Source organism: Coniosporium apollinis, assembly GCF_000281105.1.
Source record: "Coniosporium apollinis CBS 100218 chromosome Unknown supercont1.2, whole genome shotgun sequence".
Taxonomy (NCBI): domain Eukaryota; kingdom Fungi; phylum Ascomycota; class Dothideomycetes; genus Coniosporium; species Coniosporium apollinis.
Window position 1 is genome coordinate 93,118 of NW_006913264.1, and position 18,449 is coordinate 111,566.

General features: G+C 54.1%; 5 protein-coding genes across 5 annotated transcripts; 2 read left to right on the plus strand and 3 right to left on the minus strand.

Annotated features, from left to right (window-relative positions):
- Nucleotides 1–293: 293 nt before the first annotated feature.
- On the plus strand, nt 294–1,929 carry W97_00401 (uncharacterized protein; the record flags this gene model as incomplete). Its single annotated transcript, XM_007778316.1, has 2 exons — nt 294–1,278; nt 1,334–1,929. The coding sequence occupies 2 exons, from the start codon at nt 294–296 to the stop codon at nt 1,927–1,929; spliced, it is 1,581 nt and encodes a 526-aa protein (XP_007776506.1).
- Nucleotides 1,930–2,471: 542 nt separating this feature from the next.
- Nucleotides 2,472–2,802, minus strand: W97_00402 (uncharacterized protein; the record flags this gene model as incomplete). The annotated part of the gene is made up of 2 exons (XM_007778317.1): nt 2,472–2,710; nt 2,739–2,802. The coding sequence occupies 2 exons, from the start codon at nt 2,800–2,802 to the stop codon at nt 2,472–2,474; spliced, it is 303 nt and encodes a 100-aa protein (XP_007776507.1).
- Nucleotides 2,803–3,646: 844 nt separating this feature from the next.
- On the minus strand, nt 3,647–4,450 carry W97_00403 (uncharacterized protein; the record flags this gene model as incomplete). Its single annotated transcript, XM_007778318.1, has 2 exons — nt 3,647–4,355; nt 4,410–4,450. 2 exons carry the CDS (start codon nt 4,448–4,450, stop codon nt 3,647–3,649), a joined length of 750 nt encoding a protein of 249 aa, XP_007776508.1.
- A 3,015-nt stretch (nt 4,451–7,465) lies between these two features.
- W97_00404 (uncharacterized protein) lies at nt 7,466–9,396 on the plus strand (the record flags this gene model as incomplete). Its single annotated transcript, XM_007778319.1, has 8 exons — nt 7,466–7,577; nt 7,630–7,761; nt 7,808–7,880; nt 7,935–8,247; nt 8,301–8,329; nt 8,380–8,432; nt 8,491–9,161; nt 9,235–9,396. 8 exons carry the CDS (start codon nt 7,466–7,468, stop codon nt 9,394–9,396), a joined length of 1,545 nt encoding a protein of 514 aa, XP_007776509.1.
- Nucleotides 9,397–10,099: 703 nt separating this feature from the next.
- W97_00405 (uncharacterized protein) lies at nt 10,100–17,104 on the minus strand (the record flags this gene model as incomplete). The annotated part of the gene is made up of 1 exon (XM_007778320.1): nt 10,100–17,104. The coding sequence occupies one exon, from the start codon at nt 17,102–17,104 to the stop codon at nt 10,100–10,102; it is 7,005 nt and encodes a 2,334-aa protein (XP_007776510.1).
- Between the last annotated feature and the right edge of the window lie 1,345 nt (nt 17,105–18,449).

The window sequence follows — 18,449 nt, forward strand, 5'->3', positions numbered from 1 at the left end:
GCTCGTTGACGCGCACCCCAGATAGGTAAGGCTTTGCACAAAAACATGCTTAACGCCCTCTCCTCGCACGGACAGCAGCGTGCCCCAATATGGCAACGGCGAATAGCTTCAGGGCGATGACCAGGAGGTCTGCCTTGGATCTGACTTCGCTTCTGTCACCCCTAATCCTCATCCTGCTCTGGCAGAGCTCCATCTGCTCCAATCACCTCGCCTTTCTCTTCTTCCATTGTTGTTCTCCTCTTCCACGGACCCACTTGCTAACCGCCGCTCAGCCGAAAGTGCCCATCACAGACATGGAGAGCAAGCTCAAGAAGCTTCTGCACAGGAGAAGCCGGAAAAGCCTCGACTACGACGCTACTCCACCGGAAGCCAGAGGCACCGCTCCCACTGACTCGCTCGACGACTCGCCCGTGCGATCAACCTCCTATGCCAGCACGACCCCAGGCAGAGCACCCAAGACAGGCGAACTTCCACTACACGGCAACAGTCCCCGCGCCTCAAAGAGCATGGATAAGGCGAGGAGACGAAGCAGTGCACAGCGGCCGCTGAGCTCTACAACAGGGCCGAACCGCAGCGCCGGCCTCGAACATCCGCCTGGAACCGCCATATCCAATGACGATCCACGCGTTATGCAGTTCAAACCTCTCATGCCTGGCCTTGAGGATGATCTTAGACATCTGTCGTTGGGGGGAGATGATCGGTTCATGACCGAGCCGAGCCGGATGCGATACAGCGAAGATGTTGCACGGAGGAACATTTCAGTCTCGCCGGAGCCCAGCAGACCACTGGATCCGCAGGCCGGGCTATACAGCGAAGACGTGGCAAACCGCAACATGCAGCAGAATTCCGTCGGGATGAATGGTGGGAGCAATTCAGTTAGACGTCGCTCCGTTCCGAACAATGGATACCAGAGCCAATCTGTCAGCCACGGAGAACCACAAGCCTTCACTGAGACCGCAAGGAGGAAGTCAATGACCAGGAAGCCCATCCCGGCCACCCCTCCAGCGCCAGCAGTAGTCCGTCGTTCGGATTCGACAGAGTCCTTCCGGAGCGCTTCAACGTCCCCCGAGAGACATGCGGACCTCAACAAGCCCCTGCCGAGAGCTCCTGTGCAAACTACTGAAAGGCAGGTGCCCAACGGTCCGCGACCACTTGTTGATGGTGGCGATACCCGGATGTCCGTCTTTGACGATGCCGCGGAGAAGCGAGCTCAGTTGTTAAACGTGGTTGATCTGAGAAACACCGAAGCCACGACCGTACACACAAAGTGGGCGCCAGGTATGCAAATTTACACATATTGTCAATCAGGCCCTAGCTAACCCCGGACCTGCAGCTGTCACCGAGGAAAAGGTATTTCCAGAGGTTCACCATATCGAAGAACAGCGCATCACGCGTGAGATCCACAACTACGATATTTACCACCGCATCCTCCCCATCATCGATGTTGAAGTCCTTCCCACCCGCCATTTCCTTCCAGTCGAGGGCGGAGGTTTGGTCGAAGTCGACGAAAGAGACCTGCCTGGGCGGGCGCTCGAAGGAGCGCGTAGGGCACGCAACTGGGTTATCGCCGAAACAGTTTCGAAGGTCCCTTCAGATGAGCCAGCACGAACAGGTCCGCGCCAGTTCACAGCCCGCAAGTTTGGAGGCAGCGAGGGTGACTTTAAGCGATACGTCACCCCGGAAGGCTATGAGCGTACCGAGACCACTTGGGTGCATCCGCCGACCACCAACGATTTGGCTAGGTTGACTGGACAGACCTATCCTATGCATTTTGGCGTTGCTGGGACGGAGCCGTTCATTGAGTATCCACTTACCCAGAAGCCGGCCACGGCGATGGACGCCCCTTTTGTGGGGCGGGAAGGTGTTCAGGGAACGGGTGCCACGCGCATTGTAGATCCGCTTCGTGTTAAGAGGCAGGCCCAGGTCTAGTGCTAAACTGCGATTCGAGTCCAGCATCACGGAGTGCGCTCAGGAACACTGTGATGGAGTCTGCATCTTGCCTTGTTATGCATGTGGCGTCTTAGCGTCTTTAATACATATCTCCCTTCTTGTATTCATCCCTTCAAAAAGGTCTGGCTGCTTAGCGTGGTGTCATGGAGTTTCTTATTTCCTTGTTGAACCCTGTAGATGCGCTGTATAAGTACTGTATCATAGTCACCCTACAATGCGGCATTGCCTTGAGTGGCAAAGCAGCCATTTCTGTCTTCGTGATTGTGATAGTTCCCTGCAAAAGAAAACACTGTCATGGAAGCATTCTACTATGTTTTGAAAATATGTTACCACAACGTGATGACCAAAGCGGTTAAAAGATATGTCACCGATATAGTCGCGAACGGACGCGGACTTTCGTCATGCCTGCGCTGGATCAGAAGAGGAGCCCTCTAAGTAGTTCTATATTACATATGGAAGTATCTATTCTCGTTTTCCCTTGTCAGACCTCTCTACCCTACAGCCGTCCACATCCCGCGACATCAATGCCAGTAGCTCCCCGCCTCCCCCCTCTCCCTCTCCCACCCAGCATCCAGCGCCTGCAGCACCTCCTCCGGCAATGGCCCCTTCTCCATATCCGCCAAATTCTCCTCGAGATGCTTCGTACTACTCACGCCAATAATAACCGCATCACCCTTCTCCCTCTTCAAAAGGCTATCATGCATCATCCACCTCGGCGCACACTCCGCCTCGCTAAACCCATGCCTCGCCGCAACCGGGCCTAAGGATATCCAGCGGCATCGAAATACCTGGCTTGCCGGTTGTCATGGCGCCCAAGACGACGTTGACGGCGGTCTTCTGCATGAAAGCCATGTTGGTGGATGGCTAATGCGACTGTGCAATGGGAGGAGCTGTCAACCGTTCTCGAGATGCTGCGAAAGATAAAGGGAACGAAGAGAGACTGCTAGCTGCTGTGCAAGCATTTCGGCAGACACGGATAGAAGCAAATGCTCTTTGGTGGAGCAACGATGTATGGTGTCGTTCTGAGATGTCAATTCGAGGTCGGTAGAATTAACGCCGTCCCAAGTCCGCGAGTACGTCGTACAGAGACAAGCTTCGTCCCATCCACGTGACATCCCCTGGACGGTAAAATTTCCAGCACGTTTGGATGGTGGAAAGCGCAACTTGTAGATGGGTAAGGTATTACAGCGTATCCGACGTCCGTAGTAAGTGTAGTAGTTGAATTAGACATCTATGACTAGCGCGCAATATCCGCTGCAAAACAAGGGGTATGCCTCCAACAAACGCTCCCTCACATCTATCATAACTCATAAAACCGCCATCAAGATCCACACACAAAATCAGGTCGCAGGTGGTGTTACCGGCGACCTTCAAAATGCCCACCGTGCTTCCTGCATGCGGTCACGGACGCCGTGGGTGTTACCGTGGTCGTCAAGGTCCAACTGGAACGAACGTAAGCTATGATCATGCAACACGAGGAGCACCGCAATCAACAGAAAGAAGTCAAGCACATACGTTGCATATATCGTCCTCGTGGTCCAGCTAGTAGTCCAAGACACAGTGTGCCTGGTACGCGTGGGCGTTGGCAGCGTTATCGTCGAGGTATAGATGCCTGAGTAGACGGTCGAGGGCGGGAGGGTACTGTTCTCGATGTCAGGTTTGATCTGGCGGACCGCAGCAGAAATCCTATTGGCACTCACGTCGCAACCTTGGAAGTGAGATAGCTTAGCTCAGTAGTCGTGGTCGGCGCCGCCGTTTCGGTCATCGTGCTGTTTACAGGCTCTTTGGCAGTCACCGTAATGACCGGCTCATCTGCGGCGCGTTCCTCTAGATTCTGCACCATCCAGGCACGTCTTCTTGCCTCCTGGATGCGCCGGCGAGCCACGTTGATGTCAATGGGCATGTCGGCACGCCTGTGGGGCGATCCTGTCGGCGTGGCGAGCGCAGCAGGCGTGACTCTCTTGGGCGTGATAGTGCATGTCGGATCGGGTTTCTGAGGACGCGGCGGAACCGTGCAGGATGCCGTCTTGGTCTTGGTTATGATGCTTTGGCTCTTGGTGTGAGTGGTTTTGCGCCTGGTCGCCGTTTTTGTTATCCATTCTATGACGGGCTTGGGCCGGATGGTGTAAGTCCTTCTTGCGGTTTTCGAGGGGATGGTGTAGGTCGTCGTTGGGTCGAAAGTCTCAGTTTCAAACACGGTGGAGGTTGCTGTGATGATCTCTGTTGGTGTTGAGGTGATGGTGTATGTTACCGTAGGCGTGATGGTCGACGTCTGCTGCGGACCGCAATTCAGGTAGAGGTTTCGTTGGTATGCGAATGGATCTTCGTAAGTCCCAAGAGGTCCGTTGTTTCCGTAGATTATAAGAATCCATTCACCGGAGTACATCTGGTTCTTCAAGATTGGGCTACCTAGAGTCAGCCGCTGTGCACATAGCCCCTGACCGTAAGGCACTGCTTACCACGTGGACATTTGATCGGTGTTATCGGGCCTGACTGACATGCCGGAGCAGAAAAATTCGCCTCCGGTAGGGTCAATGAATAGAACATCCGCGGTCCCTCCGTAGCATCCTGTTTACCAGGTCAGAGGCAATGCATGGTGCGTGATGTTGTGCTTCCGAACGCACCTTCAAACTGGGAAACCGAGGTAAAGTTCTCTCCTGCAAGGGTATTGATGAAATACGGTTGTCCATGTTGAAAGTCTATACCGTAGGAAACACAAGTTGCTGAGGCTAGAGAAGTAAACGCGATGATCACAGCAGATGCTGCTACGATTTTAGAAAATCGACTGTACGACATAACGACTGAAGCGCGAGAACGAATGCAAGAACCCGATGCTGGGACAAGGACGTTGCACAGCACCTTTGAATACCTTGAAGTGCATACATAAGGCTGCACAGCAGACAGGTTTAATACATACGGGGCGTACCACGCTGTTGCCCTCGTGCTCGGACAATGTCATGCTGGCGACCTACGTACGGTAGACGGCAGTCCAGGACAGGGGTACTGCGGCGTAAGCCAAAGGATGTACCGTACAGACTGTCAATAGCGGTCGTATCCCGCAAAAGTCGAAGCCCGGTCCGGAGCCCTGTCCTTGCTATCTGACATAGAGGTGCAGCGGTGGGTTGTAGACGCATCCTTCCGGCAGACAGCCTGTCCACCAAGCCATCGATACGAGGTACGTCCACGTTACCCGCCAATGGATCTTGCCGCAGAGCGAGCCTCGTGGAGTCTGTGGAGATTCCTACCTATTTCTGTATTGTGCGGCTCCTGTGTCCGACAGTAGGAACATGCTGTCCCGCGCAGTCGGTTTGACATGTTGTACACCCGTCATAACCGCCACCTGAGGAGTGAGCCGTAGAAATATGATATGGCGAACTCGAATCTATCTCACTGGACGAAGATGCTACCGAGCCTTGCGCAACACTGTAGCCAAGAACGGTGGTCCATGGCTTTGATCGTCAGGGCATGAGGCTCGCCAGCCCCCAAACTTTCTGCTGGCCCGCTGCACATTGACGACACGCCGAATGCACAACAAGACGCTCAAGGAACGCCCTCTTCGGCTTCGTGCGGGCTTCCGTTCGGGATGCCTAAACTTAGGTAGTAGGATACGGTAGGCTACGGTAGGATAGGCGAGCCATGCGCCATTAATCCCGCCATGCCAGGATACAGTATCCAGCTTCTCCGACCCCACGGCCATTTGAGAACCTCCACTCAGCGGCTGTATCGCTCCAGACATTTCTAACGGAGCCCATGTTCTTCCGCGCAGATGATCCCACGAAGGGGGGTTCGAGCGTGGCAGCTTTGGCGTATTGGGACAGCCCAGTATCCCAGCCCGGTCTTCCAGCGTGGCAGATTTCAAGCCGTCCACAGACCAAGCGGAGCGTTTTCACCACCTCCATCTCGCGCTGCGAGCCTCTCTGGCCGCTTCCCGCCCGCGTACCGGTGTAACTAGTCAAGCCTACCGCAAGCTAAGGTAGGTTGAACGTGCTGTAACTTTACAATAGCCGCGCTACCGTTTTATGTCGCCATCCATTCGGTTAAGATTGTACATCATGCTTCAAACCGACCTGCTCGCTTACACCCCAGTTCAACACCAGGCTTCATCTTCGTTGCACTGTCTGATGACTCCTTCCGCAAAGGAAGTCGAAATAGGCATGAAAACAAAACTCGTGTCTAGGCCCGTATGAGCTTCTCTAGAGCCGGGAAACCTAGGCGAGCTTACTCGTATCACCGCAGGCAGCTAAAGTCCGCTCATTGGGCCTCCCACTCACAAGAAGCGAAGCCACTCCCGAGAACCTATTTTACGGTTCTCCGCCATCCATCGTGGCTGACGCTTAACCAGATCATCTTACATCGGGCAAAAGCTTGACTCCGTGTCGCCTTGAACGCTACGGTTCGCAAGGATTCTTACATGTACTGCCACCTCACGAATCCTTCTACTGAATATCACAGGCTGATCGCGCTTGCCGGGGTTGCGTGCTTGATTCGTCTCTGCCTCATGCACGCGCCGTGCTGCGTGTTACCATTTTTCGAAGTCGAATCACTGTCTTGGGGTCTAAGACAGTCTCGGGCGTTGCGTCTCACCGCAGGCCGCAGGAACCCGGATTGCTGATTTGTTGCTCTTTACGAATCTGGCTCGTACTAACGTGCTGTCAGACGCCCCTCAGGAGAAATCCACCAGCCGTCGATAGCTTCTACCATATCCTTGCAGCGGCTGCTCTCGCTCTATTAGCAGGTGCTCGACCGCTACCAACATTGAAGGGAAGCCAAGCCGGTATCTCCGCCCTACGCCTCGCATGGCCTTTTTATAGAATTCCGTCTCTTTAACCTTGATCCCTGCCGCATCCTCGGAACTGCATTCTGTGCATACGCTTGTGGACTTCAACTACTCTCTTGATATGTTGACTCTCAAAATTTGATGCCTAGCGAGGGCATCGAGCTCAGCTGTTCCGAACCAATATCCGCTTGCACGACCATGATCGCGAGCATGTCATCTCTGCAGGGACTCCTCCCGTTTCGGGCACGAGGCTCTTCGCGCGCCGAAGCCCTCATATAGTAAGTGAGATGACGGCCTCCAACGGCTGGAACTGTGCTCTAGTCTATTCGGTCTTCTCTCCAAGTCTGCTGTTCTCCGCGCCTTTCGAGGGTTGAAAAACAGCTTTGGGCCCTCTTGCCTCTGGAGTTGCTTGATCCGATCTTCCTGTTGCTTCGTACTGGCGTCATGTTGTTTCTACGGCAAGCCAGCATTGCTTGCCTAGCATTGTGCCAATCTGCCTTCGCCGCTACTATACCTAGCCGTATACAAGAGCGCGGCGTCGCCCTGGTCGAGCGTCAGGCTACAACAACCTCCCGCGCACCAGACGCAGCATGTACTAACGGGCCCTTGACGAGGGCCTGTTGGAGTAGCGGCTTCAGTATAGCTACAGATTTTGACGCTAAGTTGCCTCCTGCAGGGAAAACCGTCACGGTAAACCGCTGAGATTCTCCGCTCTGGCTCTGTTTGTAACGCTCACATATGTTGAAGTACAATTTGGAAATAACAAACACCACCTGCAACCTTGACGGCCATGGTTCGAAACTCTGCATGCTCATCAACAACCAGTATCCTGGACCTGTCATCACAGCTAGTCAGTCATTGCTTCAGGAGGCAACCAAATTGCGCTCGCTGACATGGACTAGATTGGGGAGACACCCTCATCATCAATGTGAAGAACAGTCTGCAAGACAACGGCACGTCAATTCACTGGCATGGTATCCGGCAGCTGAACTCCTGCCAACACGACGGTGCCAACGGCGTTACGGAATGCAAGCGTGCCCCCTGAGTTGAACGCATAAGTAAAACTAACAGCCGGTACAGGTCCTATCGCTCCGGGCAAAACTAAGACGTACAAGTTCCTGTGCACTCAGTTCGGTACGACGTGGTACCACAGGTAGGTTCTCTTGGTCGATCCCATCGAATTTCTGCTGAATTATCACTATCACAGCCATCACTCTGCGCAATATGGCGATGGCGTCGTTGGGACAATGGTCATCAATGGCCCTGCAACCGCAAACTACGATATCGATCTTGGTCCCGTAGCGCTCTCAGATTGGTACTACAAGACCGCTTTCGAACTCAATGCTCTTGCCATGCAATCGGCCAGGGGTCCGCCACTTCCGGACAACATCTTGGTCAACGGCAAGATGGTAAACGCTGGCGAAGGCGGAGAGTATATGACGATGACAGTCACCAAGGGGAAGAAGTATAGGCTGCGACTCATTAACACTTCTACCGATACTCACTTCCACGTGTCTTTGGTAAGTCAGTCTCAAGCCGCTGCCATGTACCACGCTGATAGATTGATCTTCAGGACGGGCACCCGTTCACGGTAATAACTAGGTATGTTATTATTCACGCCCTCTAGGTGATGCTATACTGAGAGAGGCCAGTGACTTTGTTCCGGTGAAGCCGTACGTAACATCGGATGTGCAGCTTAATATAGGTAAGTCTTCGAGACGGGACTTGTCCGAGACATTGTGTTGAAGCTCATCGATATACAGGCCAACGCCACGACGTAATCTTCACAGCTAACCAAGCCGTGGCCAATTACTGGCTTCGCGTAGGCGTCTCCACAGGCTGTGGCAACAACGCCATGATCGGCATCAAACCCATCGGCGGCATTATCAGCTATGCAGGCTCGCCTGCCGGTCTGCCCACCAGCACCGGCGTCACACTGGGTACGGGATGCGGTGATGAATCCGTGACACCGTACGTTGCCAACGTTGTCCCCAAGGATCCCTTCGTGGCAACGCTGAAGCAAATCTCGCTGGATTTTCTGCGCTCAGAAGCAACGGGCAATCTTGTCACCTGGCCCATCAACGGCAGCGCCATGCGCGTAGATTGGGATAAGCCGACCCTGCAATACGTCATGGATGGCAACACGGACTACCCCCGGGCACACAATGTCATCGAAATGCCGAATAACCAGTGGTATTATTGGGTCATTCAGACCGTGACGGTTGCAGGCCCTCGCCTCGCGCATCCAATTCATTTGCACGGACATGATTTCTATGTGCTCGGAACGGGCGGTGGCACGTTTAGCGGCAGTGCGGATGGGCTGAATTTTGCCAATCCCATTAGGAGAGACGTTGCGACGTTGCCTGCTGGTGGGTGGATGGTATTGGCGTTCCCGGCGGACAACCCTGGCGCGTGGTTAATGCATTGCCATATTGTAAGTTCCGATCCCAAGATGTCAATGGAAGGCGGTTAAAAAGGGCATTTACTAATGCTGCGGCGCAACATAGGCATGGCATGTCTCGCAGGGACTGAGCCTGCAGTTCTTGGAGCGCAAGAGCGAGATACAATCAACCATCGGGGACCTGAGTGGCTTTACGCAGGGGTGCAATGAGTGGAAGAGCTACTGGGCGTCGGATCGTTATTGGGAGCAGGATGATTCCGGCCTATGATTTACTTGTTATTTCGTCGCATCTTGGTTGGCCGGTGGGATAGAGGTCTGCTATTAGAATGATAATAATAACCGCTTGCTGCCGGAGACTTTTCTTTTAGAATCGTGAGACTCGACACCGCGTTTTCGGCTAGTGGCGTTAGATGCCTGAATGGCTAAAAATATATGTGCGCTATCTGTCCTTCTTTAAGCCGAGGCATAGCAAGCTTAGTCGTTTAAAGCAAACCTGGCGAGGTAGTTAAGCGCGAAGTGGTAACTTGCATGTACCTTACCGCGAGCACCTCTTTTGAATATGTGCAATACGAAGTTGATACCATCAACAAGGACAGGTGATTGTTCGCATGTTCAGTATTGAACAGTAGAAATGAATTGCTTCTTGCAGCCCTATCAATGGGCGGCGACGATTCCTTGATACAAACACCATCTACACAACATAGGAAAGCGAATGCAAGGAAAACACAAGACACCCACCTTCGCCTCGCTATAAAGGACTCGGAGCGGCGAGTAACACTAAAGGAAAGATGGACAGAAAATCGCTCTAGAGGAGAATAGGTACACAAAGAGCGCAAAACATATGATCAATCTATATCCAACAAACCAACACCGGGCCTCCGGGGGTATATCCGCCGCTCTCAGCCTCAAAACTGCCAGAAATGCATAAACATATAAAAGCGACAACCTATACAGTCTACACAACAAAACGTCTACACTGCACCCCCCAGTCCCGGCCCGAACGCCTGAAGGGGCTCCACTCCATCAACCAGGTTCCCATCAACAGTACTCCCTTCGTCGTCATAGAACCCATTGGTGCTATACTCCCCGTCCTCAGCATCTTGATCATATGAGCTCTCCCGCATAAGCGGCGGCGTGGTCAGCGGAGCAGCCACAGCCTGCTTCTCCTGCTGCCGCACCGACAACGCCGGCAGGGCCGCGGGCTGCTCGAGCCGACGGGCCGGGCGACCTCGACCTTGCTTGAGCTCAAGAATACCAGAGACCGCTGCGGGCGTAGGCGAAGGCGTACGGCGCAAATTCGACGTCGGAGGCGTCATGAGGCCCGAGAGAAAGTTCTGCGCCGACGGAGCGGTCTTGGACGGTGTCTGCGCTCGCGACGTGCTGGCGCTGCTGCTGGTGTTGTTGGTCGACTGGGCCAGCGCGCTGGCGGCGGTTTCTCTGCCCTTGTTGCGCCAGTTTCCGAAGGCGGCTGCGAGCTGGACGGCCTTAGGCGAAGCGAAGTTCGAGATGCTGGCGAGCGTTGGGAAGGTCTGGCTGCCGGACACCAGGCGCTCTTTCTCTTGCTGCTCCATCTGCAGGTTCGTGCGGATGCGGATGGCAGCGTCGCGGACAGTGTCACGGTCAAAGGTCGGTTGCGAGAGGGCGTTGATCAGGTCGGAGAGGTCGTCCAGCCGTACGCCGAGGAGTTCACGCAGCCAGGTGATCTCGGTGTCGCGCTCTTTTAATTTGGCGGGTGCGGAGGCGTCGACTTGGTTGAGTTGCTCGTCGAGGCTCTCAATGCGTCTCTCACGGTCCTGGAGCTGCTCTTGTAGTACGTTTATCGACTCACGGAGGGCTTGCGTGGAGATCCTGTCTGGCGGTTGTGGAAGTAACGCGGCACCGGCGGGAGCCTTTGCTGTTTGTGCGGCTTGTGCAGCCGCCTGTGCAGCGGATTTGGCAATCTCAAGCTTTTCTTCGAGGTGTAGAATCTTGTCTTGCAAGTGGTCGACCTTGGCTTGAGAAAGACTCAGGCTCTCCTGGAGATATGTCTCTGAACGTTGCCTGTCCTCAAGAGCATTGTGGATGGTACGGCTATGCTGACTTTGGAGGTCGTCAAGGTGACGTTCAAACTTTTGCTGCTGCTCCTGCAACGCCTTGCTCTTATCGTCAAGTGCATCACGGAGCGCACCCCGCTTAGCATCAGCCTCGCCTTCGAGCAACATCTCATACCTCGCCTTGCCAGTATCGGCATCCAAACGGACGTTCTCCAGTTCGACTCGCAATCTTGACATCTCGATTTCCAGATCTGCACGGACGATGTTGACCTGGTTGTTCGCAGCTTCGACATCTGCCTCCATAAGAACTCGGGTCCGCTGGACCTCATTGCGACCCGCTTCCCTAGCCTCTTGGAATTCGCGCTCGAAGCGCTCAGCGTTCTTCTGGTGCGCCAGGCTCTCGAGTCGAAGTGCGTTGACCGTCTCCTCTAGCCGCACGTTGGCCCTGCGAGTCTCCTCGAGGACAAGCCTCGCCTTGATAGCATCTTGTTCCTGCATCTCCAGCCGCTCAAGCTCTCTTTCCAGCCGCTCCCTCGTCGCTGCTTCAGCGCCCACTCTAGCGGTCAGTACCTCGTATCTGGTGCGATGCTCCTCATCCGCCTTCTGCCAGCGAGCCTTCTCGTCTGCAACCTGACCTGCAGCAGCAGCCATATCGAGCTGAATCGTTTCCAACTTCGACCGCATAAGCTCACGAACACGTGTCGCTTCTTCGATCTGAAGCTTCAACATACTCATAGATTTCTTGAGCGCCTCCCTGTCTTCATTCGCCTGATCGATGTCATCCCGCCATTTGCTGCTCGAGATTCGATACTCATCGAGGGTATCTTCGAGAGCTTTGTTCTCGGCTGACAGTTCTGTGCGACTCTGGCGGAGCTCCTCAAGGGCAGTATTGGCTGCGGCGATCTTCTGACGCGACACGTGGCATTCATCTTCCAAGGCTCGCATTTTCTGACAGTCATCTCGAGAGGACTCCTTAAAGAGCTCGATCTCCTCTTCGGCCAACTTGAGCAACTTCTGGGTGTCTGCTTCTCGTCGCTCCGCTGCATGTCGAGCCTTGACTTCTCCGTCCATGCGGTCAGCTGCTTCTTTCAGCATCCGATCCAGGTCTGAGACGCTAGGGGCGTCTTCTTTGGACTTTTCATCCTGCTTCGCAAAGACTACGGCTTGGTGCTGGCGCGAGAAAGCGTCCTCGACGAGTCCTTTGATATCCTCGAGTTGAAGGCTTACGGAAGTGGTTTGAGCAACAGACGATCTCAGGTCAGCAAGCGCTTGATAGAACTCTTTAGGGTCAAAGCATGGGACACTGTGAGTATCTCCCATGCGTTGCACACTCTCTTCGATGGACGATTTGAGTTCTTCGAGAGCTAGCTGGAAGTCTGCAGGGCTGAGTCCGGCGGACATGAGTTTAGCATATTCACTTGTTTGAGCAGTCGAGACCTTCAAATCTGCAATAGCTTGAGACAGCTGTGTGAAGTCAAAGGCTCGCTCAGCCGGAGCCTCACGGCTCGCCTGAGCGGTAAGTGCATCTTGGACGATACTTCTGATCTTCTCGAGTTTTCTGTCCTTCCATGGCGAGCGAGTGCGGAGTTGCGGACTTGCTAGGTCATCGTCATCCTCATCATCGGCATCGCTGTCCAACCGACGGTCCATGGAGCTGCTTCTGCGCATGCTGCGATTACTACGACGCTGCGACATTGCGTTCACGGAGTTCTGAATGGATCGCAGAGCCTGCTCGAGAGGACCTAGGCGGCTTTGCAGCACGCCGTCGACGACGCGGTCCACGTGACTGTCAAAGAATCGACTCCGAGGTTGGATCTTATCTTCCTCATTCGACGAAACGACGTCATCCCAGTCGCTGACAGGAACATCGCCTAGGTTGTTCAAGCGATGGACAGGCGACTCGTATGCCAATGCTGCACGCTCTTCGTCAAACGGATCGTTCGTGAGAGATGCAGAATCATTTGGCGGAACAGGAGGATATAAGCGGCGAGGGCTCGGGCTAGGTGCATCGCTGCGAAAGTGGTTCGGCGGTCTTAATTCGAGGCGTTCGAATTGGTGCGGCGACTTCGCCCTTGGACTTGACTGCTCCCAAGAATCACCGTCTCTCTCAACACCAAAGTCAGAGCCTTCCTCGTTGAGATGTTTCATTACCTCGTCAATCTCATTGAAAGTCGGCTGGACGTAAGATTCGTAGTCCACCGCATCACTGTCAGGGTATGGCAACATCTTTCGACCTTCCACGGCGGTCCTGTAGGATCCGTCATCGCTGTGCGGGAAGGTTGTTGCTGGGCTTCGACTTGAAGGTGGTGGCGGGCTGCCGAGTGTCTTAGTGATCTCATCGCTTTGATTAACAGACGGCTTGGTAATGTGAAGGCCGAACTCGGATGATCGCTCAACTGAGGGGTTGAACTCGAACGGCTTGGCTGTAGCCGACAGCGAGCTTCTAAGCTGATGAGTTCTTTTGAAAGGCTGTGACATCTCAGTCAGGGTTCCCGAATCGATGCTGCTCTCTTTGGCGTGATCGCTGATTACCGCTTTGACACTGGCAAGCTCTGATTTCAGTTGGGGTTCGATATGAGCACTCAGAGACTCAGGTACATCTTGACAGTTGAGACTGGCGGCAGGCGGAAGCGGCTCAATGTCAGCCTTGTTCGTGGTCATGTTCTCCGTATTTACCGGTGGATCATCCTGATCCTCTTTCGTATCTGTTGCCTTCATCGGACCGGCGCTTAGCTCATCGAGCGGATTGGAAGGCGAAGCGAACTGCGGGACGTCGTCCCCATCGTCAGCACCGTGTTTTGCTCTTTTCTGGCGTGCATCACTCTGTGCGAGGCGACCTTCTGTATCGTAGTGAACCTCCTCATCTTGGTGCTCCCGTGAGCTGCTGGGCCGAACGATAGGCACCGCCTTCGACTTTCTGACTGGCTTCACAATATCGTTGGGATTTAAAGTTACGTTCCCAAAGATCCTGTTCGGCATATCAGAAACGGCAGAGGAACTGAGGCTATTGGCGTCCAGAACCGGCCCGGGAACATTGCCAGTCTGAAGGACAGGGACGTTCGGCTTATGCGTCGATCCAGTAGGTAGAAAGCTGAAGCTCCCAGTGGGAACGGCCGAGTGACCCATTCTACCAGGCTGGAGAGTGGGTGCAGTAACGTTGAAGCCATTCCCCAATTGGCCCAAGTAGAGCCCGCCGGTCGGGCTGGCATTGTTACGATGTGGTCTAGCGAGCGGGTTGGAAACGAGAGGTTTAGTATTCGATGACCGAAATAAGGGACCCGAAATCACGGCACCCGGATTGAATGTGAACTCCTTGGCTGTCACGTTGAGTTTGGAGACTGATGTTTTGGGCGCATGATTCGACGTAGTTTCGAACTGGGAGCTGCGGAACGGCGGTCCGCTCTCATGATCGGCTTGGTCAGTGCTTGGGAAACCATTCTGCTTATGGTCGAATGACGACCGGCTGATGTGTCCTTTGTACCCTCTAGGGTTGATGTCTGCTTCAGATGGATTCGTTCCCGTACTATCACTCATTTCACTGTGCGGCAAATTCGCGCCTTGACTACTGAGATCCACCGTGTTGGGCTGGCCGGGATGCGTTAGAGATTGGGTTCTGCTGTGGGGTTGTGGTTGGTGAAGCGTCTGCTGGGCTGCGGAAGTCTTTGGCCAAGGATTCCCATTCATGTGGGGACCAGGTTGGCCGGTTGGCTGCACAGCAGCATCATGGATCCCAAAGCGCGCTTCCGGACTGAACTCGCTGTCCTCATCCAATTGCCTATCAATGGATCTCTCGAGGTGGTATTCCGCATCGCGAATCTCCCGCTCCAGGCTTGCACTAATGTTGTGATGATGACCGCGAGGCGTCGGCACAGCAATGGTCGGATCCGGCTGTGTCGCCTGCTTGGGCTTACTGGGTAGATCGTCTTCTTCCTCATCCTCGGGCACCTCCTTCAGTGTCGATGTAGGACGCACATTGAAGATGTTTTGCTGTTGTTGCTGCTGCAGTTGTGTCTGTAATAGTGGCTGCTGCTGTTGTATTTGCAGCATGAGATCCTCTCTAGGGACAAAGGGCGATGCTTGGTTGCCGTAGGAGCCGTAAAGTGAGCCAGGTGACACCACCTGTCCTGGATCCGGCCTGCCGTTCGAAAAGGCGGGTGAGCCTCCTCGAGCACCACCTTGGTGAGCAAAGTAGTGTTGAGGCGAGAACGACGAGGGACCTGGCGGGGTAGGCAGTTGTGAAGCAAAACCTGGAGGCGAGGCAAACGTCGAGTGTCTATGCATGTGTAGTGCTCGAGGGTTCCCATACGCAGAAAGTGGCGACGCGACAGACCGGGTTGACTGATGTCGTGATGGAGGGCCGGATTGGAACGGTATTGTGTTGATTCCACCCGACTGGCCGATACCCCTGCTGTTGGCTGACAACGTTGGAAGTGGAGGTGAGAAAGGTAAAATTGGACGCTGTGATGACATCCGTCTTGGTGGTGCAATCACTTCAGGTTCTTCATCGCCCAGAGTCACTCCCAAAGCGCGAAGCTTCTGCTCAGTGAGGAATTTCACGTACGCCTCCCACTCTGACTTGTTAGGTATATGCACCCTAAAACTTCCTTTCGTGTGGTCTGAACGATCATCTGTCGGGTCCGGAAAGATTGCACAGTTCTGCACTGGTGCGTCGGCAATCGAGTTGCCTGGCTCTTGAGAATAGTGGTCGAATCCGCCAATCTCATAACCAGCTTGCTTGAACCTTTCGAGTCGCGCAGCGACCTCATCTACGCTCAAGGGATACAGCAAAGTACCGTCATCGCTCCTAGGCACATCGGCTGGTATTTGGATTACACAGGACTTTCCCCGCCACTTAATGCTCTTCCTAAGAGGGAGCGCTGTAGGGCTAGTCGCAGGCACGCTGGAAGACCGAGGCAAGTTTGTTGCGTTTTCAGGAGATGAATTGCTCAATGTCGGATCTTTTGACATGGGGGGTGGAGGTAGAGGCTTGTCGATAGATGAAAGCCTTGATACCGATTTAGGCTGCGTATCCAGCTCCGGAGCCGACAACGGCGGCTGAGGGCTTGCATGTTTGGACAACATCATCTTGTCGAAGTTTTCCATTGGCTCGCCGTCGAAAAACTTCCAGAAATCTGCCTGTTTCAGGGTAAGATTGTCCTTCCTTGACTTGTGGCCTTTAATGCTAGCGGTTCGCTTCGTGGCAGTGTTCCGGCGGCTGGTGTCACGAGTACCCTCCGACTGTATGCTGCCCTCGCTATCCCCTGACTCGTCGCTCCACCAATTGCCCCTCTCAACTGTCCACCGACTGGCAAGGTACTGTCGAACCCAGTCCTCCGTGGCCCCTACCGATGGTAGTTTCGATGCCCGATTGGAAGTCGCGCTAAGCGGACGTGGAGTAATCTCAGGAGCACTTTGGTGTGTATGTAGGCCCGGTCTCGTCGGCGTTGCTTGGCTGGTTGATAGACGGTGTGGCAGCAAATGTTCGAGGCCAAACTGAAAATCGTGGGGCGGTTCTTCCAAGCGGGAAGGTAGCAGGTGGTCAAGTCCGAACTGCGGCCCAGGGGAGTTCTCCTCTATATCGTCACTATCTAGAATCGATCTGAGCTTCGGTGGACTAGACTGGATGTTGAAGTTGGGCGGAGGGTTCTGGTATGGTGAGCCCCAGCTGGCTGTATAGTATGTGGTATCGGTAGCTGGATGGCGAGCTATTGTTGCCGGGGTCCGTGGAACGCCGCCGAGGGCTGGTATATAGGGAAGAGGAGGAAGCTCAGGGCTTGAATGGCCCAGTGTCTGCGTAGGGGACGGTGCGGTCACTAAGGTCTGCGCCGGAGAAGACGCCCTCTGCTCGTCTTCAGTACCAACTCTTCCGCCTTGCTGTAGCGATGCAGCTGGGGGCGATGAAGGCACTTCCGGCGAAGAAGTCCTCGTCTGTGAAGCTTGCATTCACTGTTCCTATGCGGCAGCACCAGCTTCTTCGGACGGGCTGGAAGCACCAATTTTTCAATCCCAATGTACTATGCAGCTCTTGCTCGTTCCCTTTACTATGTATGGGCTTGCTAGGACCAATATTACGCCTGGCGAGCCTGGGGTGACGAGAAGGAGTCTTGAGTGGTTCGGGCAGTTGACGCGCCAATTAAGTATATGCAAGAGAATATATGTATCTAAACGAAAGACATAAGAAGGCATACGGCTGTACAAGGAACCAGGAGCGTGATGAAACGGTCTGGCACCATAGCAGCGTATGTACAGGGCGTGCTGAGGGGAGGGTCAATGTCCACGTCTACCACCTCGAGATTCGTCGACAGGGGCTCCAATGGGAAATGACATAGGGCTGCTTCATCACGTGAGCGGCCATGCGCAGCCATCGGCTCCTCCCGCGCTGTGCCACGTGAAACTCCGAGAACCCTGATTCCTCCACGTTTCAGTACATCCACCCGCTTGCAGAGGACGGTGGATGAGCGGCTGTCCAATATCTCACCATTGTAGGATACGACCACCGTGTCTCGATCACCATTGAGTCACAGTGCTCTACTGGCGGGACAGCCTTCATGGTTCCTGCAGTAAGTTTGATTCAATGGAAGGGAGAGCGCTTCGGTAGGCCGCTGATGTGGAACGGAGTTTGGCGGAGTTCAGTACTCAGTATATAGAACTTAAGGCTGCCACATGTTGCGGGAGTAATATGATGGGTCAAACGACATCACGAGTATAGTACGAGTAGCTCGAGGTGGAATCTCCCGAAATCCAATTCTCAAGACCTACAAGACCTTCTTAATTCTAGCGCAACTGGCGTTTGTTCACATTTCCCTGTCATCTTCGGCTGTCCGTACTTCGTCGTTCAGCCTTGCTTCGTACTGCGATCATTAAAGGCTAAAACCATGCAGTCAGGTCGCTGCTACCGATTGCACCTATCGACATAGCACACGGATGCATTGTCTCTACACATGTTGGGGAAAGTCTCTGAAAGGGCTTATCCTTAGCCCCTATTGAAAGCTTCAGAACTGACTGAGCTGACCGACCGACCGTACTTGTTACAGTTTCTACTGGAGATTGGGTGTGGTATCCAGACCATGAGAGTGAACATGCGTTCGGTTGTGCGGCCTTCTGCTGGAGTTCCTTCAACCGATCATTTTCAGCCGCTTCCCAGTTTCGACAATCCCCTGGCCAAGCGCTTCTTGGAAAGCATCCGTGAGAACTACTCAGATGGATACGGGTTTCGATTCTTGAGACAGCGGCGGCTTGGAGCGGCCGTTGAAGTCGCACAAGCAGATGTTCTTCGATAATATATCTG